The 25,000-nt window shown below is 34.4% G+C and overlaps 2 protein-coding genes across 5 annotated transcripts; one reads left to right on the top strand and one right to left on the bottom strand.

The window, feature by feature from the left end:
* Positions 1-52: 52 nt before the first annotated feature.
* Positions 53-8,266, bottom strand: LOC142973380 (mechanosensory protein 2-like). Of its 4 annotated transcripts, none has more exons than XM_076115043.1 (8): positions 8,002-8,266; positions 7,559-7,600; positions 7,227-7,327; positions 6,608-6,763; positions 2,560-2,657; positions 1,427-1,588; positions 732-897; positions 53-241 (listed from the first exon to the last, which is right to left on the bottom strand). In XM_076115043.1, exons 1-8 carry the CDS (start codon positions 8,090-8,092, stop codon positions 101-103), a joined length of 957 nt encoding a protein of 318 aa, XP_075971158.1. In that variant the 5' UTR covers positions 8,093-8,266; the 3' UTR covers positions 53-100. The 4 variants fall into 4 exon arrangements, with proteins under 4 accessions (XP_075971158.1, XP_075971159.1, XP_075971160.1 ...); XM_076115044.1 differs by lacking the exon at positions 8,002-8,266 and adding an exon at positions 7,683-7,994; XM_076115045.1 differs by lacking the exon at positions 7,559-7,600.
* Positions 8,267-16,928: 8,662 nt separating this feature from the next.
* LOC142973116 (uncharacterized) lies at positions 16,929-23,135 on the top strand. The gene is made up of 5 exons (XM_076114675.1): positions 16,929-17,086; positions 17,906-18,097; positions 19,533-19,629; positions 19,883-19,995; positions 22,273-23,135. Exons 1-5 carry the CDS (start codon positions 17,081-17,083, stop codon positions 22,369-22,371), a joined length of 507 nt encoding a protein of 168 aa, XP_075970790.1. The 5' UTR covers positions 16,929-17,080; the 3' UTR covers positions 22,372-23,135.
* Positions 23,136-25,000: the final 1,865 nt, after the last annotated feature.

The following is a 25,000-nucleotide window of genomic DNA, read 5'->3' as shown; positions in this document are numbered from 1 at the left end:
ATTGCCATGAATGTGTTTCAAGAAGATAGTACAAAAAAGAAATCCATTAAAAGTAATAATTTATTAAAAAATATCCTTTGACTAGAAATAACAATGTCATTTATAAGTGCTGAATGGGTGGCTGTGCGTGAGAAGGCCCCGGACCACCAATGAAAGTTTTTAAGAAATCCATAGGAAACGGGAAAATTATTGTCGAGTTCTTTTCGGCTGAAATGGTGTTTAGAGACTGGAGATACCGGAGCTGAAACAAAAATCATTGTAGCTCCATTTTAAGGCAATATAACAAAATTCTAAGTAAGCAATGTTTGCCCTTAGCGAGCACATGATAATATGTAATAAATCAAGTAAAAAAAAAGCCTGAAAAAGTTGGGAGGAAAATCTAATAATATTTTTCATAAAAAGTCATCTTCCTTGTGGTCGAAATTATCATGCCTAGGTATAAGAATGTCAGCCGTGTATCACTCAAACGCCTATTCATATTGTGAGGATATGTTGTGTGAATACTCAAGTTGTAACTATTACCAATCTTACATATTCCATTTTTACTGGTAATGTTATACAAATTGGGAAAAAATAAAAAATAAAAATGAGGCTACCTACAAAACCCTACACATTTTTCAATGTTACCTATACTATATATGTATCTAGTTGGGGGTTTTCTTAGGACTTTTGTCTGTATCTCAGCCAGTAGTAGTTTTGGCATATTATTTATTAACTATTGAACCAATTACCTGCAGTGCCATAGGGTTGTCAATCATGACAAGGGAGGCTTCTTTCAATGCTCTCGACGCTTTGATCTCTCCTTCAGCGGCGATGATCTTGGCCCTAGCTTCACGATCAGCTTCTGCTTCCGCGGCCATCGCTCTTTGTAACTGCACTGGCAGTCTTACGTCTTTTCTGTAAATTAAATTAAATTAAAGTCTGTTTAAATTTTGTCCGCTAAATAACAAAACTGTTAACTATGCAGTCTTTGTGTCATTATAAAGTTTGAGCCCTTAAAATCGTAGATTTAAAATACGTGTTTCTTAAAACAGTGTACCAACTAGTTGTATTTTTGAATTACAATTCCCGCGATTATAGTCGTATGTACGTACAGAGACATATAAAATCAGGGTATCTACATCATGAGGGTCGGCAGAATAAAAACGCCATTGGTGCTCTTGTAAAAAACCTATGTCTATTTACTTAGATTTAGTTATCATATAAGTAATTTTTTTCCAAAATTTGGCCTTTATCTGCCTTGTAATTTGGGCTGGAATAGACAGAGCTACAAAATTTGTTTATTTTCTTAATATTGTTATCATTATGCACTGCAATTTTTACAATGGTCCCTGCACTAAGCTAGCAGGGTCCAAGACATTTCTACATAATAATTAATTAATAATATACGAAAGTCAAACAAATTATTAAAGTAATACTGACTTACATCTCAACCCTTTCAACTTCAACACCCCAGGGGTCTGTGGCTTCATCTAGGCTCGCTTGCATCATGTGACTGATGGCTTCTCTGTCAGACAACAGCTGTGCGAGGTCACGCATGCCCAGTACATTGCGTAGTGTTGTCGCTGCCAGGAGACGCGTTGAAGCACTGGAAAATTTTGAAAAACTATTTGAGAATAACGAAGATAAAAGGAAGGAGACATGAAATAATAGAACTAGCGCGAGAGAGTGAGAGGAACAAAGAGAAAAAGAGACAAACTCACAGATGGGTACTGTGGGTAAGATATGGCATATCTCGATATCTATGGGTACATGATTTGGAAATAATAACAGCAAGATCGAAGGAAATAAGAAACGGTCAGAATCTTTTATAAATAATTTCTTATCGAGGTGAAGTTTTGTTGAAAGCCAAGCTGCGTTATTGTCGTTACTATGTCGTATTTAAGTCTATGAGTTTCTATAGATATTGATCGTAAAAAATATCTAAATTGGTTGGAATGAATGTTTCAAATGTCATAGGTCATCTTATTTTAATGCGTTTTCCTTATTTTGCCAATTATTCAAGAGTACGCAGAGTTCACGCTTATTTGCATAGGAACATGCTCAGACTAATTTCACCTCTTACTCACGATACTCATTTGTGATCACTATTTATAAGCAATTGTACACGTAAACAGTTTTACGTGTGATGTAAACAAGTTGTATTTTTACGTGACCTGTTTAAGGAAGGTTGATAAACGCGCTAGAATTAGGAACAGTGATATCAACAGTTTTAACGATCATCTTTTTATTTTGGTATTGACCTTGCAATTTTTAGCTAAGAATAAATAGTGTAATGACCGCAGCCCAGGTGTTTGTAGTTCCTGTGATATACGAGTATAAAGCAAAGAACTCATTATAAAGTTTTCCGCTGCGGTCTACGTGTTTTTCTTTTGAAGGTTTCTGTTTTATGCACCGATACTGAGATACTTTATTAACCTTTATATAAGAGCCAGTGCAATTTAAGAAGTCAAAAGAAGGAGTAAAGTTTTCATAAGTAGTAGGAGTCAATGTAATAAATATCATCGGTTTTTAATAACAATGAAAGGATGATTTAATAATAGTCATGACAATTTATACCTATAGTCTGCAACTCGTACAACTGCGTTCAGTGGTTCTTTTATCCGGTAGTAGACTACTGCGTCAACAGCCACTGTGACCGAGTCTCGCGTTAACACCTGAAATAAAAAATACTTGATTTTAATCAATTTCTAATCAAAATCTCAAGATGTTTGTTAGTTACCAACTACCAACTTCGTAAAAAGCCCTGAAAACATCTTTATCTCGGAGATAAAGGTGTTTTTGGTGCAAGGATTCGGATTCTAAATCTAGATGTCAATACTTACAAATTAAACAATTACTTATTTTACATAGAATAACATGTATTTGAAGCGAACGTCTTCACAAAGATAGTCGGAGTGGATGTAATTGTAACTGTGAGGTAGCTGTGGGATGGCATTTGCCAAGTTCAAATGTCGTGGGAAGCAAGAGCCGCTCTCCTGGCGACATCACGACGCCACACTCAGACGTTTTATAAAAACAAAACAGTCAAATTAAACACACTAATACTAGAAAGGGCACTTTTCGGAACTAGAAAATGTTGCAAATACGATATTCAATACTTGTCGGAAATAAATCTTGAACATCATTATAATATTATCGTCATGTATTCATGCGCCTTCGATGCATATTTATGTCTTGTTTGTTCCCGTAACGTATTTTTTTCTACAAGACGTTACTTTAGTAATGTAAAGCTACATTTTGTGATGTGTTTGTATCTTCAAAACACGTAGTGTAAGTTGATATTAGAATTAATTTATGGATTAAAAACTTTAGCTGCATTTCGACCTGAATTCAAACTGACTTCACAGTTTAGCGCAGTTTATCAAATTATTCCACTAACAGAATGTAATTGGTGCACCAAAATGGTTAATTGAAGATGATTCACGGTGCGCTGTGCAATCTCCAGTGCAAGGCCAGCGATTAATCTTATGCAATTTGTATAAATAAGCCGGTTTATACGCTGTGGTGTAAAACCGTGGATTTAGAGGGATTAGACGCGGCTTCTTAGATTATATGGATATTAAAACGGTAGGTCTAAATGCAACTGAGACTAGACGCAAAATCACTTCCAGTAAAAGTTCCGAACCATTAATTTTGATTAGCTTTTTAGTTAAGGTTGATAAAGTTAATACAATACTGTGTATTAGTGTGTATGTTTGAAAGCTAACATTCGCTCAGTCAGAAACTACGAAATATAGTATTTTGGAAAGACGTCACAGTAGTATAGTCTTTAATAATATTGGTCCATTTATCATAAACTTTGCTGAGTACCTGACCGAATAATATTAACCGGAACAGAACTTTGCCAGTGAACTATGGCCAACATTAACCTTCAATTTCTATAGTTCTCATTAATCTAATTATAAACGGATTACAAATTATAATTTCACAGAAAAATATTAACCAATTGTTTTGCAAAGTTGGTCAATCAGTTTATATTGTAGTTGCATTGTTGCTCTAATCATTGTTAATCCATGCTGCGGACGTATTGGGGTCAGATGCCAGCAGTCTCTGGCTTCAATGGACAGGTTAAAATAAACTGTACAACATCGTTTATGATATTTACCATATAATTATGAACTGGGTTGCGTTTGTAGCTTTACCTGTCTGAGTGTAATAGCGCTAATGCGTTACATAGGCGTTGATTTGTGAATTTAACATTGTTTTTTTTTTGTTTTGTCTTTCAAGATAAGTTTTTTTTGTGTTCAGGCTAGATAGAGATTACCAAGACAATATATTTTTACTATAGACTATAAGGGTTTGGTTAATTTTACATTTCGAAATGGGTTTTGACTGCAAACAAAGTTACGAAATTGCTGGTCATTATGATACTCTATTTTTATAATTGTTTTGTATTCATAGTGAAGTAATAATAAGCGTCAGGAGGAGAATCAAATTATATGACAATCCAGGAAAAAATACATTTCAAAATTAGTGAGAATATTTTTTATGAAGATCTCACGTATTTTTGTAAAAAATATTGGGGCAAACGGAAGCTATAAATAAACCTCGATTATGAGAACTTACATATGGAAGACAGTTTACTCGATATATTAAGTGTAAAACTAACAATGTTGATTGCAGAATGGTGAATTATGACAGTGACTGAAATAAACCAGGCCGACAAATGTTTCACATCCTAGAACACATTTAATAGTTTCATTACGAATTGTGGATAGTCCAAGATTGTTGCGATTCCTGAAGAAAAAATCCGCGGTCAACCATTTGGTTGCTCTTAAAGGAGTCCAAAGGTATTTAGCTAACGTGGTTGGTTTGAAGTCTCAACTTGCATATGACGACACTGCATGGTGCTTACTTATTAGACAATAATGAGTTGAACTCATGTTATTTTATTTTTACATGCGGTTGACCACATCTGCTATGGTGTTCACTGAAGGAGACAAAAAGCCAGAAGTGCGTGCGTTGAATTACACTATAATCTGCACTTAGCTACACAGTTTCCTTCCAACACTATATTTTTAGCATACGTGTAACATTTTTCTTCGTTATTAACGTAAATAATTGTACCACGTGGCTGCATAAACCTGGTGTGGCATTGGTATTGAACAGTTAACCCAGTTGTTTCTGCCGTCATTCAGCTGGCTTACGATTAATTGATGTGGCCGTAAACTATCAATCAAAGTTTTACGACATGTAAAACAATCGTTTCTTGTAAACCAATTGTCTGGGAACCGGCCTAGCAATAAGTCAACTATTTGTAGACAAGGGCGAATAACAAGATGGGTTGGCTTCGATTTACTGGTTTGACCTTTAATTGGAATATATTATTGTTTCGGCACAGTGTATTCTGAGATTCCTTGTTCTTGTATTCTTGTAAGTTACAACTGAATCAATTTTCAAAAATTTTTTTTGAATACGTAGTACAAGCCATATAATTTAATTTTCAAATTGTAATACAACACACTAAACATACTTTGCATAAAAGTACAAACCACTATTTACGGTGAGCGAAAACCATAAACTCTTCGAGTCAAATTAAGTGACACTTTTATTGCGAATAAAACATCCCAAACGGTAGACTTACACAAATATTACAGCGAGCTGTAAATAACGTATTCGATAAATATCTTGACATATTTATTTAAAGTATTCGGGTGTTTATTTGTAAACTGAAAGCCACTGACCGGTGAGTCGAATGAATTTTACTTTGCATGCCAGATATAAGATTGACAGCATCAAAACACTGAGAAATTAGAATTAATGGACTGATTGTAAACTAAACAAGTTTAACTTAGCTAGCTCTCATCTTGGGTGTAGTCAACTAGAGACCTTCTTGTTTCTTTATCATATTCGGTTAAAAGATAATAATTGTTACATTTTTTTGGTGATATGGTAACTCAATGCTGCTATGGAAACCGACAATATAATAAAAGCATATTAAAAGTTCGTGTCGTCGTCTTCAACAATCGGAAACGACGCGCGTCGTTTATTGCTGCCAAAGACACTCTTGGAGTACCTACTACAACCTCTAGAAATATCAAAATTATAGTCAAGGCAGTCATCTTTAAAGAGTAAGTTAATATAGTTATTTAGATACCCATACTATGTAAATTATGAGCAGTAGCCCTAACATTATTCAAGATGAGCTTGTTTATTGCGGTATGCTCTCATTCGTATGCGGATGCACCAGTGGGCAGTCAAAAGCGGGAAATGTAAAATCGATTACCATTGAGGTTACATAATTGTCGGTCTAAGCTAGGACGGGAATAGATTATACGGGCCTTTTATAAATGCCTACGTGCTTAATAGCTATTCATGGATTATAATTCGCTAGTTTCCGTCCGCGACTCTTGCATGTCGGCAAAAAGATTTTCTTTGACGTAATTTTCTGAGCTGTATGAATCCAAAAGTGTTGATAGTCTGAAGATATTAAAATCTATTTTTTAAATGCATAGCTAAAGCCTTTTAACCAAAACACCGAATGCCCGTAATTAAATAAAATTGGTAAAGGCTTTTAACTAAGAATCACATTAGGCAGCCAATTTAAGCAATACAGGAACCGACCCTTACCCTTATTAAATATACACTAAATAATATTCCTTACCTCTTGTGGTGGGACATCAAAGGACACAGTCCTCAAGTCCACCTTCCTATAGGTGTCAATACAAGGTAGCACGAAGAACAGTCCAGGACCCCTCGCACCGCCTTTTCTGAGTCGACCCAGCCGGAATATGACTGCTCTCTCGAACTCTTGCACAACCTAGTCAAATGTTTTATAGATGAAGTGGCTACCGACATCGAGGTTCTTTGTTGATGTTAGATTATGTCACTCGATATAAATTTGAAGGATATGGCAGTTAAAAGGGAAGAACCAGGACTAATATTTGCGTTTATGACATAATCGTATATTTTTACTTAAGTACAAACGATTGAGGAACGTAGGTACGTTTGCTTCCAGGGTTTGTTGTGTTTATTTGAAAAACAATATTATGTCCTATTGATTGATTATTATCGTCTAAAATTCTAATATTCGTGAATTTGGCAAAGACGTATACAAACGTCTTATTGATCTCATAGCTTCAAATCTATGTTTAGATGATATTAACAGATGTTTTTTTTTACAATTTGATCGATTGAAGTCTGACAAGCGATGATTGATACTGCACATCAATATACGAGAGCATCAAACGATTATGCTTTGAATTATTTAATTTAGTAATTACCTTGAAACACTCAAAGAGCGAAAACGGGAACGTGATGATCACTAGGAGGAAGGACATCAACGTTGCAAATCTTTCTATACATCCCACTGAATCCGGATTCGCTGTCACACACAAACATTTTTATTCATTAGAAAATATTTATCATATCACTTCTTATCCTATGCTACTATTATAATTATTACTTATCTCTTGAACGACTTGCCATAAACACGCAGTTTTTAAAGACAATAAAATACGCGCAGCATTTCGACAAACGATAGGTTAGGTGCGGACAAAGCGCAATTAAATGTAAAGCTTTCCTGCAAGCTCACTCTTACTTCCAAGGTACTTACGCATTTGTATCGTGATAGCGCAAGAAGTACCCGTATCGCAATCTAAAATATTCAAATGTACAAAATTAGATGTCATTTATTTCGTATAGAAACGTCAAGCGCACTTAGTTCAGTGTTTACTCACGACTCGGAACGTTGTCACGCCTAGTACTTATCGTTCTTAGCTCCGTGCGCATATTGAGAGCCCGCCGAACCTTACTGATCTTATTATGATATCGTTACACCGAAGGGAGAATAATAAATTCGCAATCAGCGTTTTACTCGGCCAACAATCGCGGACTGCGCTGACATACGGGCTAACTTTCTGCCAGAAGAGTCCAGCTGTTTACACGACCCAAAAACTACACTGATTCCAACTAAAAATATCAATTACAATGCGATGTTCCACAACAATAAGAAAGCTATAAATCACCGTTGATAGCGTTTAGTCAAAATGTATTTACGTATTTCGAGGTAGCACTCCACTTCCCCCGAATCCTTGTCGTAGCAACCGAAATCCATGTGGTACGAGAGATCGCGTAATGTCACACGCATTGACTGTTTTGTCAATCGTGGTAAAGTGGTCGTGTCTTCAAACCGGTGTCTATATCGAAACTAAGGTGAGACGCGCGGAAGACCAGGTTGTTGATAAAAATAAATAAATAACGCACTTTGAGCCATAACGACGGGCGCGGGCGCACACCGGACCGCGGTGTTCCAAATTGTGAGAATTAGGTATAATGGAGGCGTTTCATACGCGCGGCTGCACTATATAAATTATAAGAGGATGTTTGGATAATAACTGCGCGAATATCAAATTGTTTTACGATAACACGCCGTGGCAGATCTGACGCCGGTCATTACTTAAAGTATCAAAATGATTTTATGGCTTGGGAATAAAAATTATGTTGAATGGTAATATATTCAACGTTTGGTATATTTTCAGGGTTCATTATATTTACAGTATTCGCTTAACTCGGTGGTGCTGTTTTGTATATGGCAGTAACTTATACAATATTTACATCACAAATCAATCCCTTGTCCAAATATTCCATATCTGTGTGTATCTGTTTACCTATCGCGTTACTTTTGATATATCGATGTTTGGTCTCGTGAATTCTATATTTTATAGTAAACTAGAAAATCTAACTAAACTAGAAATACTCTATGTATTTTGCTGCTTTTTCTTTAAAGAGATGGAAATAGAACAAAATTCCTAAACCGTTTAAGATCGTATAACACAAAATCCCTGATTAGGGTAGGGAAGGTAGGTGTTAAAACTTAAATTAAAGTATTTTGATTCGTCCAAACGTCTATATGGCTCTTAAAAGCCCTCAGAGTCAGTTGATATAAAGTTTCAAAGCTAAAGTAGATTTAGTAGCAACAAAATGTATTGTTTCTTTTTCACGGTGCACATCTGTCTGTAGCGTACGGTCAGTAAAAATATTAATTTTTGTGTAAGTAGGCCACAGCTCTATCAAAGTTAGGTCGATGTCCAATAATCTTTGATCTCTGTTTGACGTCTCCCGGTTTATATTGGCTATTTTTGTTCTACATATTTGCAGTTTTACGGAAATAAAGTTAGGGATATCCCAATTAACTACAGTTTTTCGTGTACCTATAGTGTTCTACAGTTTTCTTATAATAGCTGACTGATAAGTGGGAGTAAACATAATCATTGTGCTAAAATTGCAGCGCATCTCGTGGGTTTAATTCCTGAGTAAAAAAAATATTTATATAATCCAGAGCTAAATGTTTCCTCTTTATTGTATCCCGTGCTAGAATTATTTTTCTCAATGAAAACTAAAAATAAGATTTTTTTTCAAAAACTGTTACATACGGCTGACGGCGGGTCAGCCGTATGTAACAGTTTTTGAAAAAAAAAATCATCGCACTATGAGACGAAAAGTCAGGGAGAGAGAGAAATAAACTTGTACAAAGCAGCTAATCAGTAAATACACGTGGTAGAAAAAACTAATTTGAACTGTTCTATTATAAACAGGCCGTTAAACGTACACACGAGTAGTACGAAATAGGAAAGGTATATGTCAATTCCCACCCGTAATTAAAAATGTATGCTATCAATCTCTTTAATCTGAGGATGAAATGAACACGTTTGATTTTATTTGTTTACGTTATCGTTCGGTGCTGGTCGTTCAAAGGTGTCATTGATCGGTATATTTTTGTATCGATTGATTCCAGAGTAACTCGAGTATCAATCTCGGATAAGAAATGAAACTGCTCGTTGCTAAAGCAAATTTTTGAAGATAACGATGCAGGAAGCTGTGTTTTTGTATTTTTAAAACTAGCTTACTTCTTCAATGCATTTTTTTGGGTTAATCTTGTGTTAATTGAAAATAAATTCAATTTTATTATTCTTGAAACATTTTTGTATTTTTGTATCTTTTTTTAGTCAAAGGCTCTTAGCTTAGCTCAGTTTCTTTATTGCATGTAGAAATTGAAGTTAAAGAAGTGACATGATCGAAGCATTTGACATTTAAAAAAAAATGTTTTCCCTGCTTAGAACATTGCTCACGGCATTCGTAAAATTTTATGTCGATTTTTAAACTCAATGTTTTTTTTAGTGTATCACTTACTTTTCCTACAACGACTTAATGTACCTTTATTGTATTATCCAATTTATCAACAGTATACTCAACAACGAATCCCTCATACGAGTAGATACTTTGTTGCACAACTCATGATATAAGAGAATCGTTGGGATCAATCGACCATTGTTCGATGTTCGCATCTATTGTCATCGAACAAGTAAAATGTGTAAAACACGCGGGATTTTACTTTACCACCAGATTGTCCATTATTAACTGTTTAGCGATAGCTGTTTGTATGCAGGTCTATTGTAGGAGTAGGAAGACAAGGATTTTAGGCAGGGTGTAACAATGCACAAATATTTTGTTTAGTGTTTTGATCCTCAATAATCTGCTTGAATGAGGAATATTATTGGTATATTAAAATTTAACCCATCAAAAAATATATCTTTAGGAACCAAAAATAGTTGTTTCGGGTCTAGTTCTATTTCATGCACGTTGTTGATATATTTGTAAAATGTCCCTGCGACACAAGAGCATTTCTTAGTGCGGGAGTTGTCTTTATTAAAAATGAAAAAATCGTGCTTCAATTTTACTTTTGACGCTATTTATTCGGATTCTAAATCATCTTTTACAAAGTATAGTGTTGATACTGCTGTAATGCAACTCAGGATGCGCAATTAGTTGATGTACTTCTATGTGTTACAGGATACGTCTTGATATTTAAGAGACCGGCTTTACAAGGTAGAATCCTTTTAAAGCCTTCTAAAATGTCAACCTTCACTAATGTGTTTTATGTGTATCGAGTACTAACATGGGAAGACGTTTAGCGTTTATGAAAGTGTCTAAAAGTAATGCCTAAATTACCTTCTTATAATTAAGGAAGGCACTCAGACATGAGGTTAACGGGATAACCTTTTGAAAATGGTTTGAGGAGATGACCATGTTCTGTTTGAGGAAAGGTTTTTATGGAAGGAATTGTTTGGGAAAAATCACCCGAAAGAGTTCTAAAACACAAGAATATGCATCATGTCGCCAGTTTTTAATAGAATGCTTCAATCTGTCTAAAACTTTACATCAACAATAACATAGTAATCATTCCGAAAATATGCGAATAATCATGATTCAATATCTTGTTTGTACACGAGAGGCCATTCATTGATCGTAATAAAGTTGATTCATATCCTCCACGGTGCATAATTCAACTGCTACCGATACAAATTCACTGAGTTACTAAGATCGGTGGATCCCAGCCTGCCAAGCTTCAACGTCCTAATTTACTTCATCGCTTACGTCATACAACAAACAGCTTTTGTTGTTTTGATGAAACAATGCTTTATTTTAGTAAGACTACACGATAATTTGCATATGGTGTTTCTGATGTGGATTTTATTAGCGGTACTTTGGCCTTGCGTTGCACAGATTTCTTACGTTTCTGGGATATAAAATGTAGTTTTGTTTACAAGGTTATTTCACTAGAGTTTTGGATTAATGCTATCCAATTCCGGCTAACTAAGCTTAGGAAGAAATTTGTATACTTACGCAAACTTAAATCATTAATTTTATCAAGTTGGTAAGAAGACTTTTTGCTGCGTATGCTAGTTTCAATGTTAGTATTTATTTTAAAGTTGTTAGTTATTATTAACCTAATTCTTAAGCTTATATAAATATACTCATAAGAAGTACGTACGTAATTGCAAAGAGTGGAACAAAAAGCTTGACTATAGAAGAAATACATTTCATTAGAAACTTGTTGCTTAGTGTTTTGTTGGATAGCAATGTGAAATATTTTGAAGCTATGTCTGATAATATTTACTCCGACATAAAATTATCGTTACACATTCAATTGCGTACTTTGTAACGATGGTATTTATTTTAGTTATTTCTGAATGCGCTTTTGACGGATAGTTCCCATGGACTTAGAAACATAATATCTACATTTTCAGTATCTACTAGTAGTGGTAGTAGTACTCTAGCTTTGTAAAAAATCACACGCATTTTTGCCTGTATAGGCTCTTGTTGAGTGTGGTGGCATGTGGTATGTGGCATACATAATGACACACATGAGGAGAAGTTGAAAACAATACATTGAGTATTGTTTCTATACCATTATTTTGAATGATAAATTGATTATTGATTTGCAGCTCCGTGTTCTTGATATAAAAAAGAACATAATATCTGTTTTTAACATCGAATAATAATTTTTCCATAAAATATTAGGACGGGGAAAAACTAAATAAACTTGTGACAAAATCTCTTTGGCCGCAAGAATCACAAATGAGTACAACGTTCATTGGGTTTCTTTCAATGAGCCCGTGAGGTACCCAAATATCGAGCTTTTTTGTGTAGAGAAAAGATTTTATAACAAGTTCATACCTACATACCTACTGTAATGCATAAAGACGTTGCAAGCTGAATTTGACAATTATTTTATAATATACTTCCGCAGCTCGTATTACATTCATAAAGAATCACGCTAAATTCTAATAACGACGCGATGATGTAAACCTTCCGCAACACCGGTAGCAATCAGTCATTGTTATAAATCCACGAGACATCCACCCACAGTATCAATGAGAGCCATTACTTCAGTTCCCAATAACATGATATAACGTTCAATTATTTTCTTACGAGGATTATCTAAGAACTGTGATTGTTATTGTATCACAATGGAAAGGGTTCAGAGATGTGTTGTTGATTTTGAGATAAAGTATCTTTTTCACTGCGACGGTTGCCGTTGAATTATATTTGTCTGAGTAAAGTAAATCACATTGTCAATGTTTTAGGAAGATACAGAACCGATAGAACAGCGATAAAAAGTGTGCAGTGCCTAATTTACGCAAGGATTCTTTGATTCAGTGACATTACTGCTGGATAAATATCAGATCATATTTTATGACAGTTGTTTTCGTAGATTTGCTGTAATTTTGTCTATTGGATAACTGATCCAACACTTATCTCTGAGCAGCGATTAAATCTAAACTTGAAGCTTAAAATTGATTAAATCCAAACATTGTAACTGAGTTTCGATATTTTTTGTTTTACAATTTGATTAATCAAATTCCATAGAAGTAGAGCGGCAAAGCAGTCAAAGAAAAGCGTTAAGCCCTAAATCATGCAACACTGCACGCGCTAATATGTAATTAACTGTCATATCGGAATACCCACACCTAGCTAGTGCCAGTTGGGTACTAATTTTAAGGCCCTTGCGCGTTGGTGTTAAGCTCGTTACTTTATTACCGCAATGCCTATTAAAGAGCATTGGTCAATCGGATTTTAATATTAAATTTTAAACTAAAATCTGATTCCTCGCTAGAAATACTGAAACTCTCGACTTGCTTCGTTCGGGAACAAAAAAGAAGCAAAGTTCACAGAGAACAGAAAATAGACTTACTGATTTCTGCGAGTCAGTCTTGTTATATTGGTATTTTATCGCGTTGAAAGCGCGTTATTATATCTTTACTAGTTGACGTTTGTCATGTTCTGGAAACTAATTCGCGCAACTGTCTTTACTTTGATGTTTGTATGGATTGACTTATATGAATACCATGCCGTGCACTGGAATGTACATACATGTGTTAATTCAATGACATTAGGTATGTGTGTTCAGTTCTTGAAGAAATAGGTACATATAGTACAATATTTCTAAGCCGCATTAGGCCAGCGTGGTGGACTCAAGGCCTAACGCATCTCTCGTTCGGTGGGAGACCCCTGCCCGGCATTAGAATACTAACCAATGTTATTTTTTATTAATGTATATTAGGTCGGGGAAAAAGTCTTTTCGCATTATAGTATCTACGTATGAACTTGTAATACCTTGCCGCCACGGTTTACTGTCCAGTGTGTAAAATCTCTAAGTTAGCTCCACACATCTCGAATGCGTACTACGTACTAAGTTACTACTAGGTACCTGCCTGCGCAATCTAGAGCGAATTTCAACATTAAATTCTATGTGCCGGAATAGTTTGTTTTATTATCTACTTATACTCTATTTAGCTTTAGCTGCTACTATTTCTTATATAAATATGTTTTTCTTAATGCAAAGTTACAGATTCTTTGCATGTTATGCTTGTTGAAAAAAATATTTCATTTCTTCCTCTCTTAAGGTATCATTACAATTGCAGCAGCACTGAGTAAGAAGTAGAAATATAACTAATAATAATTTATTTTATAACGGTCAGAAATCGTATCTTCTGTTGGACTAGAAGCTGGCCTTATCTGACTTTATTTTATAGGCACAGTATAATAGAATAAGGACTTGCTATTTTAACTTTTAAATTCGCCTTTACAATTAATACACAGTAGATTTCCTGGTCTTTAATTGTGATAGACAACTTCCTTAAGAATAATTCTTTGTATATCACAAATTAACAAAGGACGTAAAATAGGGCCAAAACAGATGTCCAGTTTGCATAAGGGACCAGATCGATAGCTTGGAGACTTAAAATGCTGCTTGAACTTGCTTCAAGTACGGTGCGACAGTAGTCAGTAATACAACCGTGAAATCGTATATTTTTTCTCGTATTACAGGTCATTGGTTTTTCTCAGTATTAGAATATAACCTCTTTCAAATTACTGAGTGTACATCATTCATAATTTGAGGTCAAATGTATTGTAATTATAACCAGCTGTCTCTGTAATTACAAAGCTGTAACACTGTCCAAGTCCGTCTGAACTGATAACCTAAGTTTGTACTGTACTTCATTATCGATCAAAATTATAGTACCAGCTCATACTAACCAGCAACATTTTATGTACCCAGACTTCATGTCAACTTAAAAGCGGTATATATTTCCTATAGATAAACAGGGAAACAGTCTTGAATGGGGAATTCATTATATCATTTATGTTTTATGATCTCCTCTATACAGCCTGCTAAGTGATATTATGAGAATATACTCAGGGTTTGTGCAACGTTCGTACTTATCGTCGGATAAGTACGAACGTTGTAATGTTTGTGATAAATCGTACGAATACTATTGAAATTATACTTTATTGTCACGATAATCTGTAAATAGATGCCATTAAATTTTATGTTAATGGTTTTGTGATCATATTGGTAAGCGCCAATAAGCTATTTTGATATTAATCCGGATGTCTAGAAAATAATGATATTATACGTAACTAGTAAAGATAGTATTGTGATTACTTGTATTGTTACACATTATCAGAACTTCTGTTAATCTTTGCAATAATTAAGTAATAGTTTTAGGCTATCTGCGCCTCATTTTCTGAGACCTGTGAAAAAGCTGCAACAGCAAAACGTTAAATTGCTAAAACTTTATACAGCAACGTAGTAATTTCGTAGTGGTCTTTTAAATGAACGATGATATTTTATATTTCAACTAATCATCGTTTTAAAGAATACTAGTTACGAAATTATCAATTAGAAAACATAATTTTTTGTAAAAGAGTGTAGAGCAGTATTTCTGTATTTGGTTAGAACCAGGCCTAACTAGATAAATCAGATAGGTTAGATTGATTTATAGAACTTTGTTAATAACTTCTAAGCTCTCGCCGACTACCGGTTAATGGCTCAACTTATGGCTCTCGTTTTGAGACCATTTATCTAAATACATGTTTGCAAATGATATAATATGTAGCAATTAGCTGAAACACACTTTCTAATGGCATAAAGTATATAAAATCAGTGCAATGTAGCGTGGGACTGCATCTAGTTTCGTAATGAAATATTTACACTAAGTTGCGAGTGATTGATATCGGTCAGTGTGGAACAACCAATGGACTGAATTCTGCAATATCCTCTATATCGTTAAAGAGAATATTTTTCTGTAGATTTCATATTTTTTTAGGCCTGTAGAGTAAAATTCCACAACAAGTCTTAATGTATGTATTCTAAAACTCTATGCTTAGGCAGAGCAAAAGCTGAGTAAGTTGTATGGTGCTTTTTTAGGCACTTTAGAGAAGATGATAGCAGAGCTATAGTATTGTTACCTAACAAAACGAATGTTTTGTTCCATCCGCTGTCATAAAAATATTTGTTGTCATTACAAGCTGTAATAAGCAATAAAGTTGCAAGTTGCACTAAAAGTCACAAAAGTTAGGAAATCTCACCTTGAGCTATCTTGATCATATAATATATGGTGTGGATGCACCATGGAATGTTACATATTCACTAGCTCCTTATTTCTTTGGTAAACACAGTCTTTTTAGGTTATATTGATCACAAAGGAACAATGCACTCATTCAATTCAATCAATGAATGCATTTAGTAACAAATAACAATAAATTAAATGGCCAACAAGAATTTCAAGTGAGATGAACATATCAAACATGCATCATTAAGATATCGAATGCAGATTGCAGCTGTGTTTTACTCCAAGTATATTAATTTATATCTTATAAATGACCGGAACACATGCATTTATGTTGGTACTGCAATGTCGGCTGTGTATTCAAATTTAATATTTATGGTTCCTCCAATACAAATACCGTCTTGCGTTGGCATAAAGTTTTACTTGCGTTAAAGGAACGTGTCTCATTAGGAAGATAATGATTCTTTATGGGACATTATTTATCTGTAACTCTTGATGCTGTTTTTTTTGTTTGATAGAGTTCATCATGAGATTGTTTTTTAGTCGATACAGTAACTTTCCTATCGCAAATTACTTTGAACTTTACTATTCGATCAATTATTTCCAAGGGAAAGATTGCAATGATTGAAGGATTATGTGATACTATGTTCGAAAGGTGTTTGTATACAGACTTTTACAACAATTTATTTCAGTGTCAGACAAAAATGTCATTTTCAGAGGTAATATTTTGATCTAAAATTAAAAGGATTAAAAAAGGTCCCAAAGCTTATTACCTGTGTACTATCTAAGTCTAGGTTCTAGACAATCGAAAACCTATAGGCCTGTTAGCTAGGTGCATCTGAGGCAGGTGCATAGAGTGGGGTCCTATATTTATAAAGCGATTGCGCGGGCGCAAGCTGGAGTGAGTTGTGTGTCGCCTGTGCACCTCAGATACGAATATGCGGGTGAGTGTCGTAGTAATATAATTACTCGAATTATGTTAGAGCTTTTCGTGTTACGAAAAAATAACTTTACCTTTACTGTAGTTGGGATATTTTTATGTAGTTCTGGTTATGTCATATTATCAATAAACTTTGTATTTTGATTTGTCTGCTGAAGTCTTGAAATATATTTTCTTGGTATTTTGTATTCTGTGAATTAAAAATAAATTGTTATTGAAATTGATTTTGAGTTTATTGTCGTAGAGGTATTATTTAATTTGCACTCTCAAGATTAACTATAAATTATGTATTTATCAGTATCGTGTTTCAAATTTTAAAATCTATGTGGACCAGTATCTAGCCGTACTTTGCCTTCCCGCGCAAACGCGGAAGCGGCCTGTAGTCATAAATCATGCTCGCCTGCTACAAGTACCCGGTGCGTTGTGACCAAACCTCTTTTCAAATCATTAAATACAATATTTTTTGCTCTACCATAGAATTACTATTCCTAGCACTTTCTTTCAAATATTGCGTAAACAGCTTGCATTTCTCAAGGTTTTGATACTGATCTATCTGAAAATCCAAATGGAACTTAAACAAATTGTAAAATGCCTTTAACAATAATAAGCCTTCACTAGAAAGGACATTAAGAATTTTGATGATATGATGTTCTTTGTTGGAGTGCTTTTGAGGCGAATAGAGCTTCCTATAGCGCCAAGTTTCAAATCTTAGTCAGTTCTGAATTATTTTCATCCCTTACCAAAAAATGGGAAAACGAAAACTCAATGTGCCAGTTTATGTTGTGTTTTCATACATAGCATTAAAATGTATTGTTTGTGACAGATGTTACTAGTGATAGCGTGTGTGGGCACGGCGATGGCTGTGGCGGTGCCGATCGACTACGGCGGCTTGTTCGCGCACGCAGCTCCCGTGGTGCATGCAGCTCCGATAGTGCATGCGGCGCCGGTCGTGCATGCCGCGCCGGTAGTGCATGCTCCCGTGGTGCATGCTCCTGTTGTGCATGCGGAGCCAGTTGTGAGTATGAGATAATCAGTGGTGTATTAGTACCCTAAATACGTTGGATCAAATCATGTAGAGCGGTCTCTTAGCAACGGATGTGTTGGTACAAGGACCTGGGTTAGATTGTCAGATAGGTAAAAGATTATTTCTCAATAAGTTTTAAAAAAAGCAAATTAATATCTACCTTGCTATGTGGAAATAGTTGTAATTTTTAAGAACATTCTCTATCTCATTGTAATCAATTTTATTACCGTAATCTTATTTAAGATTACTTCATATAGTTATTATTATATTATGAAAGTGCTGAAAATTTGTGCTGAAAAGATAGATTTAATAAGAAACGATTCAGGTCTTAACAATAACAAGACTTGCATCGAAAAAATTGCTTGATTGATTTAACTATTCACAATCTTGTAACATCACTTTTGTGTTAATAATAACTGTAATCAAATTATGAGATATTATTCACAAATTGAATTTAGTAACAACAAAAGATTGCAGTGACTTTTAAAAGATTTTACACAACGTTCGTATTTTCAACTTCTCGTAATATTTTGAACGTTAAGTATTTTTTACCAAGATATAAAAAAATATATAATGCGCACTCTAAAGCACATCGGGTTTAAATTCATATTTTGATAAATATGATTAAACTGATATCATATTTTTTTATTGATTTAGCGCCTTCTTAATCAAAACTATTGAAAATTAATTGGAAGGAAATGTGGAATATGTATTTCTATTCTATTTTATAAATTTAGGATTTAAACTATACCTACTAAACTCCTAATACTGGCTTGTTAGTAAATATACGCCTCTATATTACTCCTTACCGACAAAGTCAAACTCGTTCAATAATCAGGTTATTACATAAAGCATATTACGTGTAACATTGAGCTTGTAAGGCAATAGATTATATCGGCTACAAAAAGGGCCGGCGCCTGAACTATGAGATCGTTTGCGGATGTTCTGACAGTAGTGTCTAGTTGTCTACCGTTACGTGATTATATGACTTTATCTAATACATGTTTGGTTACAGTTATGGTTACTTGTGCTGTGTTCCTGATATAAAAGGTTGACGAAATGCTTTATTCTGTACCTCGATTCTCTACCACTATTGACTACCGACAACCGGCTAGCTATCGAAATTTTGACATTTAGAATGTACTGCCAAAAAGTTTCCTACGACGCCCGTCAGAGGCGCTGATCAGATTTTTATACAAAATTTCTCGATCCCAGTTCGGTTGTCGGTAGTCGATAGTAGTAGAGAATCGAGGCACTGGAATCAGAACCCTAAACATGAATTCATTTAAATAATTTCAGGATAATTATGATTCTTATTTTCTTAACAGTCAATATATATATTTTTTCTAAATGAGTTTATCAGCTATTTTGAAGTGGTTTAAATGCTATAGTGAATCGATGTGTTAACATTTATTTATTTTTGCAGGCTTATCCAAAGTATGCTTTCAACTATGGAGTGAAGGATCCTCATACGGGAGACGTAAAGTCACAGCACGAAGAACGTGATGGTGACGTAGTTAAAGGTAGAGTGGCTTCATTTCATTTTTAAGGAAACTATGGTACTTTTTCAGTCCTTATCACTTCATCTTCTTATCTTATTAGGTTGTTGGAATGCTTGGACACTCGTTACCGGGCTGTACTGAATATCAGTTGTAAAAAAATCGCTATTACTACAATAAACTTATAAAAAAATATATATTCTATATATTTTTTGTAATATAAAATTGGGCATTTTGTATGATTTTATTGTGATTGACTATTGTATTGTGTTCTCAGGCAGCTACTCGCTAGTGGAGCCTGATGGGTCCACCAGAACTGTAGCATACTCCGCCGACGACCACACAGGTTTCAACGCGGTCGTACATAAATCTGGACACGCTGTTCATCCAGTAAGTTACATATTATTTACTATCTTGATAGTGTCCAAAAACTAACATGAAAAAGAAGATTGTCAATAGCTCAATTCCTTATTACTATCGACGACCGACAATCGGCTAGTTATCGAAAACTTTTATTACACGAAAATCTGTTTAGCGCCTCTGCTGGGCTCCGTAAGAACTATTATATTTTTAAATGTCAAACTCTCAATCTTCGACAGTACCGACTGTAGAGAATTGCGCCACAGCAAGCTAAAAAATATTAAAAACAATAGAAAAGTTGCTATGCGCTAAATCTAGAGCTAAGAAGGAGCTTCCGACTTTTTACCTAACGTGTTACGTACGTTAGGTAAAAAGTCGGAAGCTCCTGTCTTAAAATGAAAGTTTGGTTTTCAGGCATCTGATTTTGTAAGATTATGGTTAATATATAACGTATGATATCGGGCAGTTCTGTTTTTTAGTAGTACTGAACGAAGTCGAGTTACTTTCCTAATGTGTTAGGTTAATTAATTTTCTTATCACGTATGTATATACTTACTTATACTACGAAAGTATTTCTCTGTGGCCTTAAGTGGGTAGAAAAAGTTTGAATGTAATAGAACAATGTGAGGTGACGCCATCTGTTTTATAAGTTGGGAACTATAAAATATGACGATTTTGTTACGAACAGTCGGTTTTGTTTGTTGTCGCTCAAGCATTTAGTATGAGTATAGAGTCAATTCACATGCTGTATTTTATGTTTCTGTTGATTGATAATCATCAATCAATTTTATATTTTTGCTTTTACTCATACAGTTTCAATTCATAAAAAAAGGAATAGGTCAATATAATAATATAGCAAAATGAGGCACTATTATAAACAAACACTGATGGAATTGTTTGTATTTTGTATTGTTCAATTTAGTTTCAAACATGTTTTGAGTTTTAGAATGGGTCTACCAAAGATTGACACATTAAATGAATAGCTAATTATAAAAGTAGCTTTTCGCCAATAAGTTTGTCATAGGCCGTACATTTCACAAACACGATTTCTCTACTAAGTATTGCGAGTCTGCGGAGGCGTTGCGCAAAAGGTAATGGCGCGACCACTTATAAGGTAACGTACTAAACGTGGATCTTGGCCGAACTGCTCCGAATTTCCTACATAGCCGTTGGGCGTTCCGCGAAAAATGTTCGATAAATAACTAAGTTTATTTACTCATTGATAAAACTACTTTTAAGTGTAAGGAATGTCTATTAGCTGTATAACTCTGTGCCAGTTTGAGTTATCTAGTTCGACGCATGGTACTATGTTTTATAACGTGTAGCCACTTGAAGAATTCGGTTACAGGCTGCAAGGAGAATCATAAAAAGAGTTATGCGTTTGTGACTGGAAAAATTATAAATGAGAACGACACATAAAAAGTGTCATGTACACAAGTAGTCCATACTGATACATACCTATATAAACTAGTGTATGTGTTAAATGTGTTATTTTATAATGTCATTTTGAATTTATTACTTTAAACCGTTTATTCCATGTTGAGTTTAATCTTTCGCAATTTTGGTCTCCCACTGTGAGTTAGAATCACACTCATTGCCACGTGAGTCAGCTACTAACAGGGTTACAGTTCAGTTAGGGTTAAGGCCGTATTCTAAATAGCTAGCACAAAAGTTGAACCAGTTTCACTTAAACGAAACTCTTAGGTCACGATTACAGTCAGATGCATTCTATAAATATACTGTTTGCTCTAAATATGAATAGATTGAAAGTAGTAAAAGACTTAAAAGGCAGTCAAATCGATTTACCAGTGAAATGTAACGGTTGAGTAGTGACAACCTTGAACCAGGTGGTCACGCTTATAACTAAGGAAATGACTTGGTCCAATACTGCTTCGGTATTTGTTACAAAACAATACTTTTGTTTTTCTTGAGCAAAATATTTATGAAACGATATCTTTTGAAATTTCGTCGTGCGATTTTCTTAATTCGACTAAATACATTAACAAAACTCTAAAACATATTTTACACATTATATTATCTACTGTCAGTATTATTCGCCGTCTTTATAATCATGCAAGTCGAAGTCCAGATACTCCATAGGCTGAATTTGTAATAGTCAACTTTAATGTAAAAAACATACATACATACACTCATTAACATATTACCTTCTTTTATGTCGCGCAATCGGGTAAAAACAGCCAACTTTCGTGGCTCATGTCATAGAGCAATGAAGTTTAGAAGAGCAAGCAGAAGTATAATAGCCTTGAAAAGAAAATACGATCTTAACTTGTTTATTTGTTTTCACAGCAGGTAGTCCACGCGGCTCCAGTAGCCCATTATGCGGCGGCCCCAGTAGCCCACTACGCACACGCACCCATCGCCGTGGCCTCCTACGGCCTGCATTAGACCACCTGCCTATATACTATCTTGACAAAATACTCCTTAGATATAGTCCATACAATATTAGTTAGATAGGGGTTTATGTTATATGCAAATGCAGGGTTAAATAAGTGAATGCGTTTAATGTTTCATTACAAATTGGACCGACACAGATGAACTTCTTCGTCGTTGTAACATCAGACTCATAGAAAAGTCTATTAAAAGAGACATTAAGATAATTATTGCATCGTATTGCTGTACGTTAATTTCGTAGCAGAATAAAAGTTCTCTTGTAAATAATACCGAAGAAGATTCTTTCTGTGTTTAGTTCGAATAAAACTAGATTGCATTAATAAAAGATGTTACATTTCTGACGAATTTCTAAGTTCCAATGTAAACATTACGCGCATTATGAATATGTTTATACACTAAATATTCGTGTGGAAGATTGTTTTATATAGAGTTTGTGGATATTTGTTCACATAAGTGAATAACTTGCCATCGTAGAAGCATCTGAAGTACAATTAACGGTATTTATGTATTTATCGCTTTATGCTTACGTAATATAGATCAGTTATAATTTATTTATGAATAAATGAGTCTCAGTACCATTCGTTTGTCGTGTTTAAGTGTCTAGATATCAGATCACGTTTCTAAAACTGTTCAGTTTCATTAGCCATGATCTCAATTTTATCGTCATTGTATTTTTTTTACTAAAATCCTGTCATGTTTTTTCAAACTAATAAAGTGTATAAATTTTGTAACTATTAAATAGAATCGCTATATAGAAATTTGTTGTTTTATTCATACATGTGACTGTGTAAAAAAAAGGGATAATAGTGTAACCTCTATTATCCCTTTTTTTTTCTTTTTCTTGCGTCAGGAAAATGTATTATTGCATGTCCCGCTCCAGGGAGGAAGCGGTGGTCTGTCGGACTCTGCCGCCGTCTAGGCGTTCCGGCTTTAAAATTGGCCATACGGACTAAAAACCTGACGGTGTTCCTTCGACGGTGACCATAAGGTGGCCAGGACGCGGTTCCTCCGATAAAATAATTAATCGGATATTCCGCGTCCCGGAGTATAACCTTAAATCATCCCTAACATCTATACAAGTAACTAGGCCTTCCTTTTCTTGTTATTTAGTTTGATTTTATATTTTCAAAAGCAATTCGCCACTTACACTAGTAATTGAAAACGCAGCATTTACAAATGTCTATAATTAGCTTCTTTCATTATATATATATATTACTATTGCTTCTTGATTAATACCTAGGCATAATAATTGCTGTAAAAAATAATCTGACTAATGAACAGTAGGCCTACAGCAAAGCTTTATACTAAACGAGAGTAAACTAACTACAACATATTATGGAGAAAAATGACATAACGGTAGGCAGCACGCACTAATAGATATTTTGATAAATGGCGTAATAAGCTAGGCCAAGCTTTAATAGACTCTGTATTAAGTAAATTGATTATTGTCGTATTTGGTTTTCAGTAATAAATATCGCCTAGGTAGTATTAAAATTGTAGAACATAAATAATTTAGACTTGTGAATGAAAAACTTGCTTCGGGGATGTGAACAAAATATGAAAATTTACATAATTAAAAACAGATGTATTGAATATTTAAATATCTAGATAGTAATCATTAAGCTAAAAAATAATTGTTCATTTAAGAGATAAAATAACACAAAAATCTAATAGCTAAATTGATCAAAGCAGAGAAAGAGACGAAATCAAAATAAAATAAATTTGAATGTATTTGGACATTTCGGTTTATAAACGCATTTGTATTCAATTAAGATTCGTTATACCATAAATCATTGTGTATATTCTATTAAAATAAATTACATTTTAGTAGTTGTCGCCAAAACAAGGTTGTGGTTCGATAACCTTTGATGCCTTTATTTAGTTGTGAGTTAATTTAGTGAGCTACAACTTAATTTATATGATTTTGATGGACAAAACGTGTTCTGATAGAAATCCGTTATTGTGACAATTAGGTACGTGTAAGGATGTTTCAAAAGATTTTTTTAAGATATCTCCTGCACTAAGAATTGCTCTTGTGTCGCGAGGACTTTTATAAACATACAAACAACGGACGCAAAGTACAGCCAGACCCGAAACAACTATTTGTGGATCGTGCAAATAAATAGTTCGGTGTGGCAATCGAACCCAAGACATTCCGACGCATCACGCAATGGTAGCGGCGCGGCGATCTAAACCACTGCGCCACGGAAGCAGTCATAGTCAATATTGTCCCAATAAATAGGGAATATCATGTTTTTAGACAAGCTATAGTTTGAGAGCTTGTCAAAATCAATCAGCCTAGCTTTCTTCCTTCTTCTTCTTGAGTTTCATCGGATGCAGCTGAGTACTGCTGTATTTTACAGAGCATTGAATTATATTGAACTGACTTCGTTCGCGTATTAACGCTTCAATTTTTTTTAACTTAATTAGTTTAAGAATTTGTTACTAAATACGAAAACGTTGACATAGGTATTATATTTTCTATACTATTACTTTTTCAAGAAACACAATAAAGTATAAATAAACGGTTAATTTTTGGTGATGTGAGTTAATTTAATATTTTTGGCTAATAAAGTCATTAAAATCCTTTCATAGATATTTATGACTTAATTTGTATTGATAG

This window comes from Anticarsia gemmatalis, chromosome 5, assembly GCF_050436995.1.
Source record: "Anticarsia gemmatalis isolate Benzon Research Colony breed Stoneville strain chromosome 5, ilAntGemm2 primary, whole genome shotgun sequence".
In the NCBI taxonomy this organism is placed as follows: domain Eukaryota; kingdom Metazoa; phylum Arthropoda; class Insecta; order Lepidoptera; family Erebidae; genus Anticarsia; species Anticarsia gemmatalis.
The sequence above is the reverse complement of the archived record's forward strand: the minus strand, read 5'-3'. Positions and strand labels throughout refer to the sequence as shown.

Excerpts from the sequence above, each read along its gene's own strand:
- LOC142973380 (XM_076115043.1), bottom strand. The coding sequence starts at position 8,092 with ATGCGTGTGACATTACGCGATCTCTCGTACCACATGGATTTCGGTTGC. Across the intron at positions 6,764-7,226 it reads CGCTCTTTGAGTGTTTCAAG|GTTGTGCAAGAGTTCGAGAG; the intron begins GTAATTACTAAA and ends ACATTTGACTAG. Across the intron at positions 2,658-6,607 it reads TTGATGTCCCACCACAAGAG|GTGTTAACGCGAGACTCGGT; the intron begins GTAAGGAATATT and ends TTTTTATTTCAG.
- LOC142973116 (XM_076114675.1), top strand. Across the intron at positions 18,098-19,532 it reads TTGTGCATGCGGAGCCAGTT|GCTTATCCAAAGTATGCTTT; the intron begins GTGAGTATGAGA and ends TTATTTTTGCAG. Across the intron at positions 19,996-22,272 it reads CTGGACACGCTGTTCATCCA|CAGGTAGTCCACGCGGCTCC; the intron begins GTAAGTTACATA and ends TTGTTTTCACAG.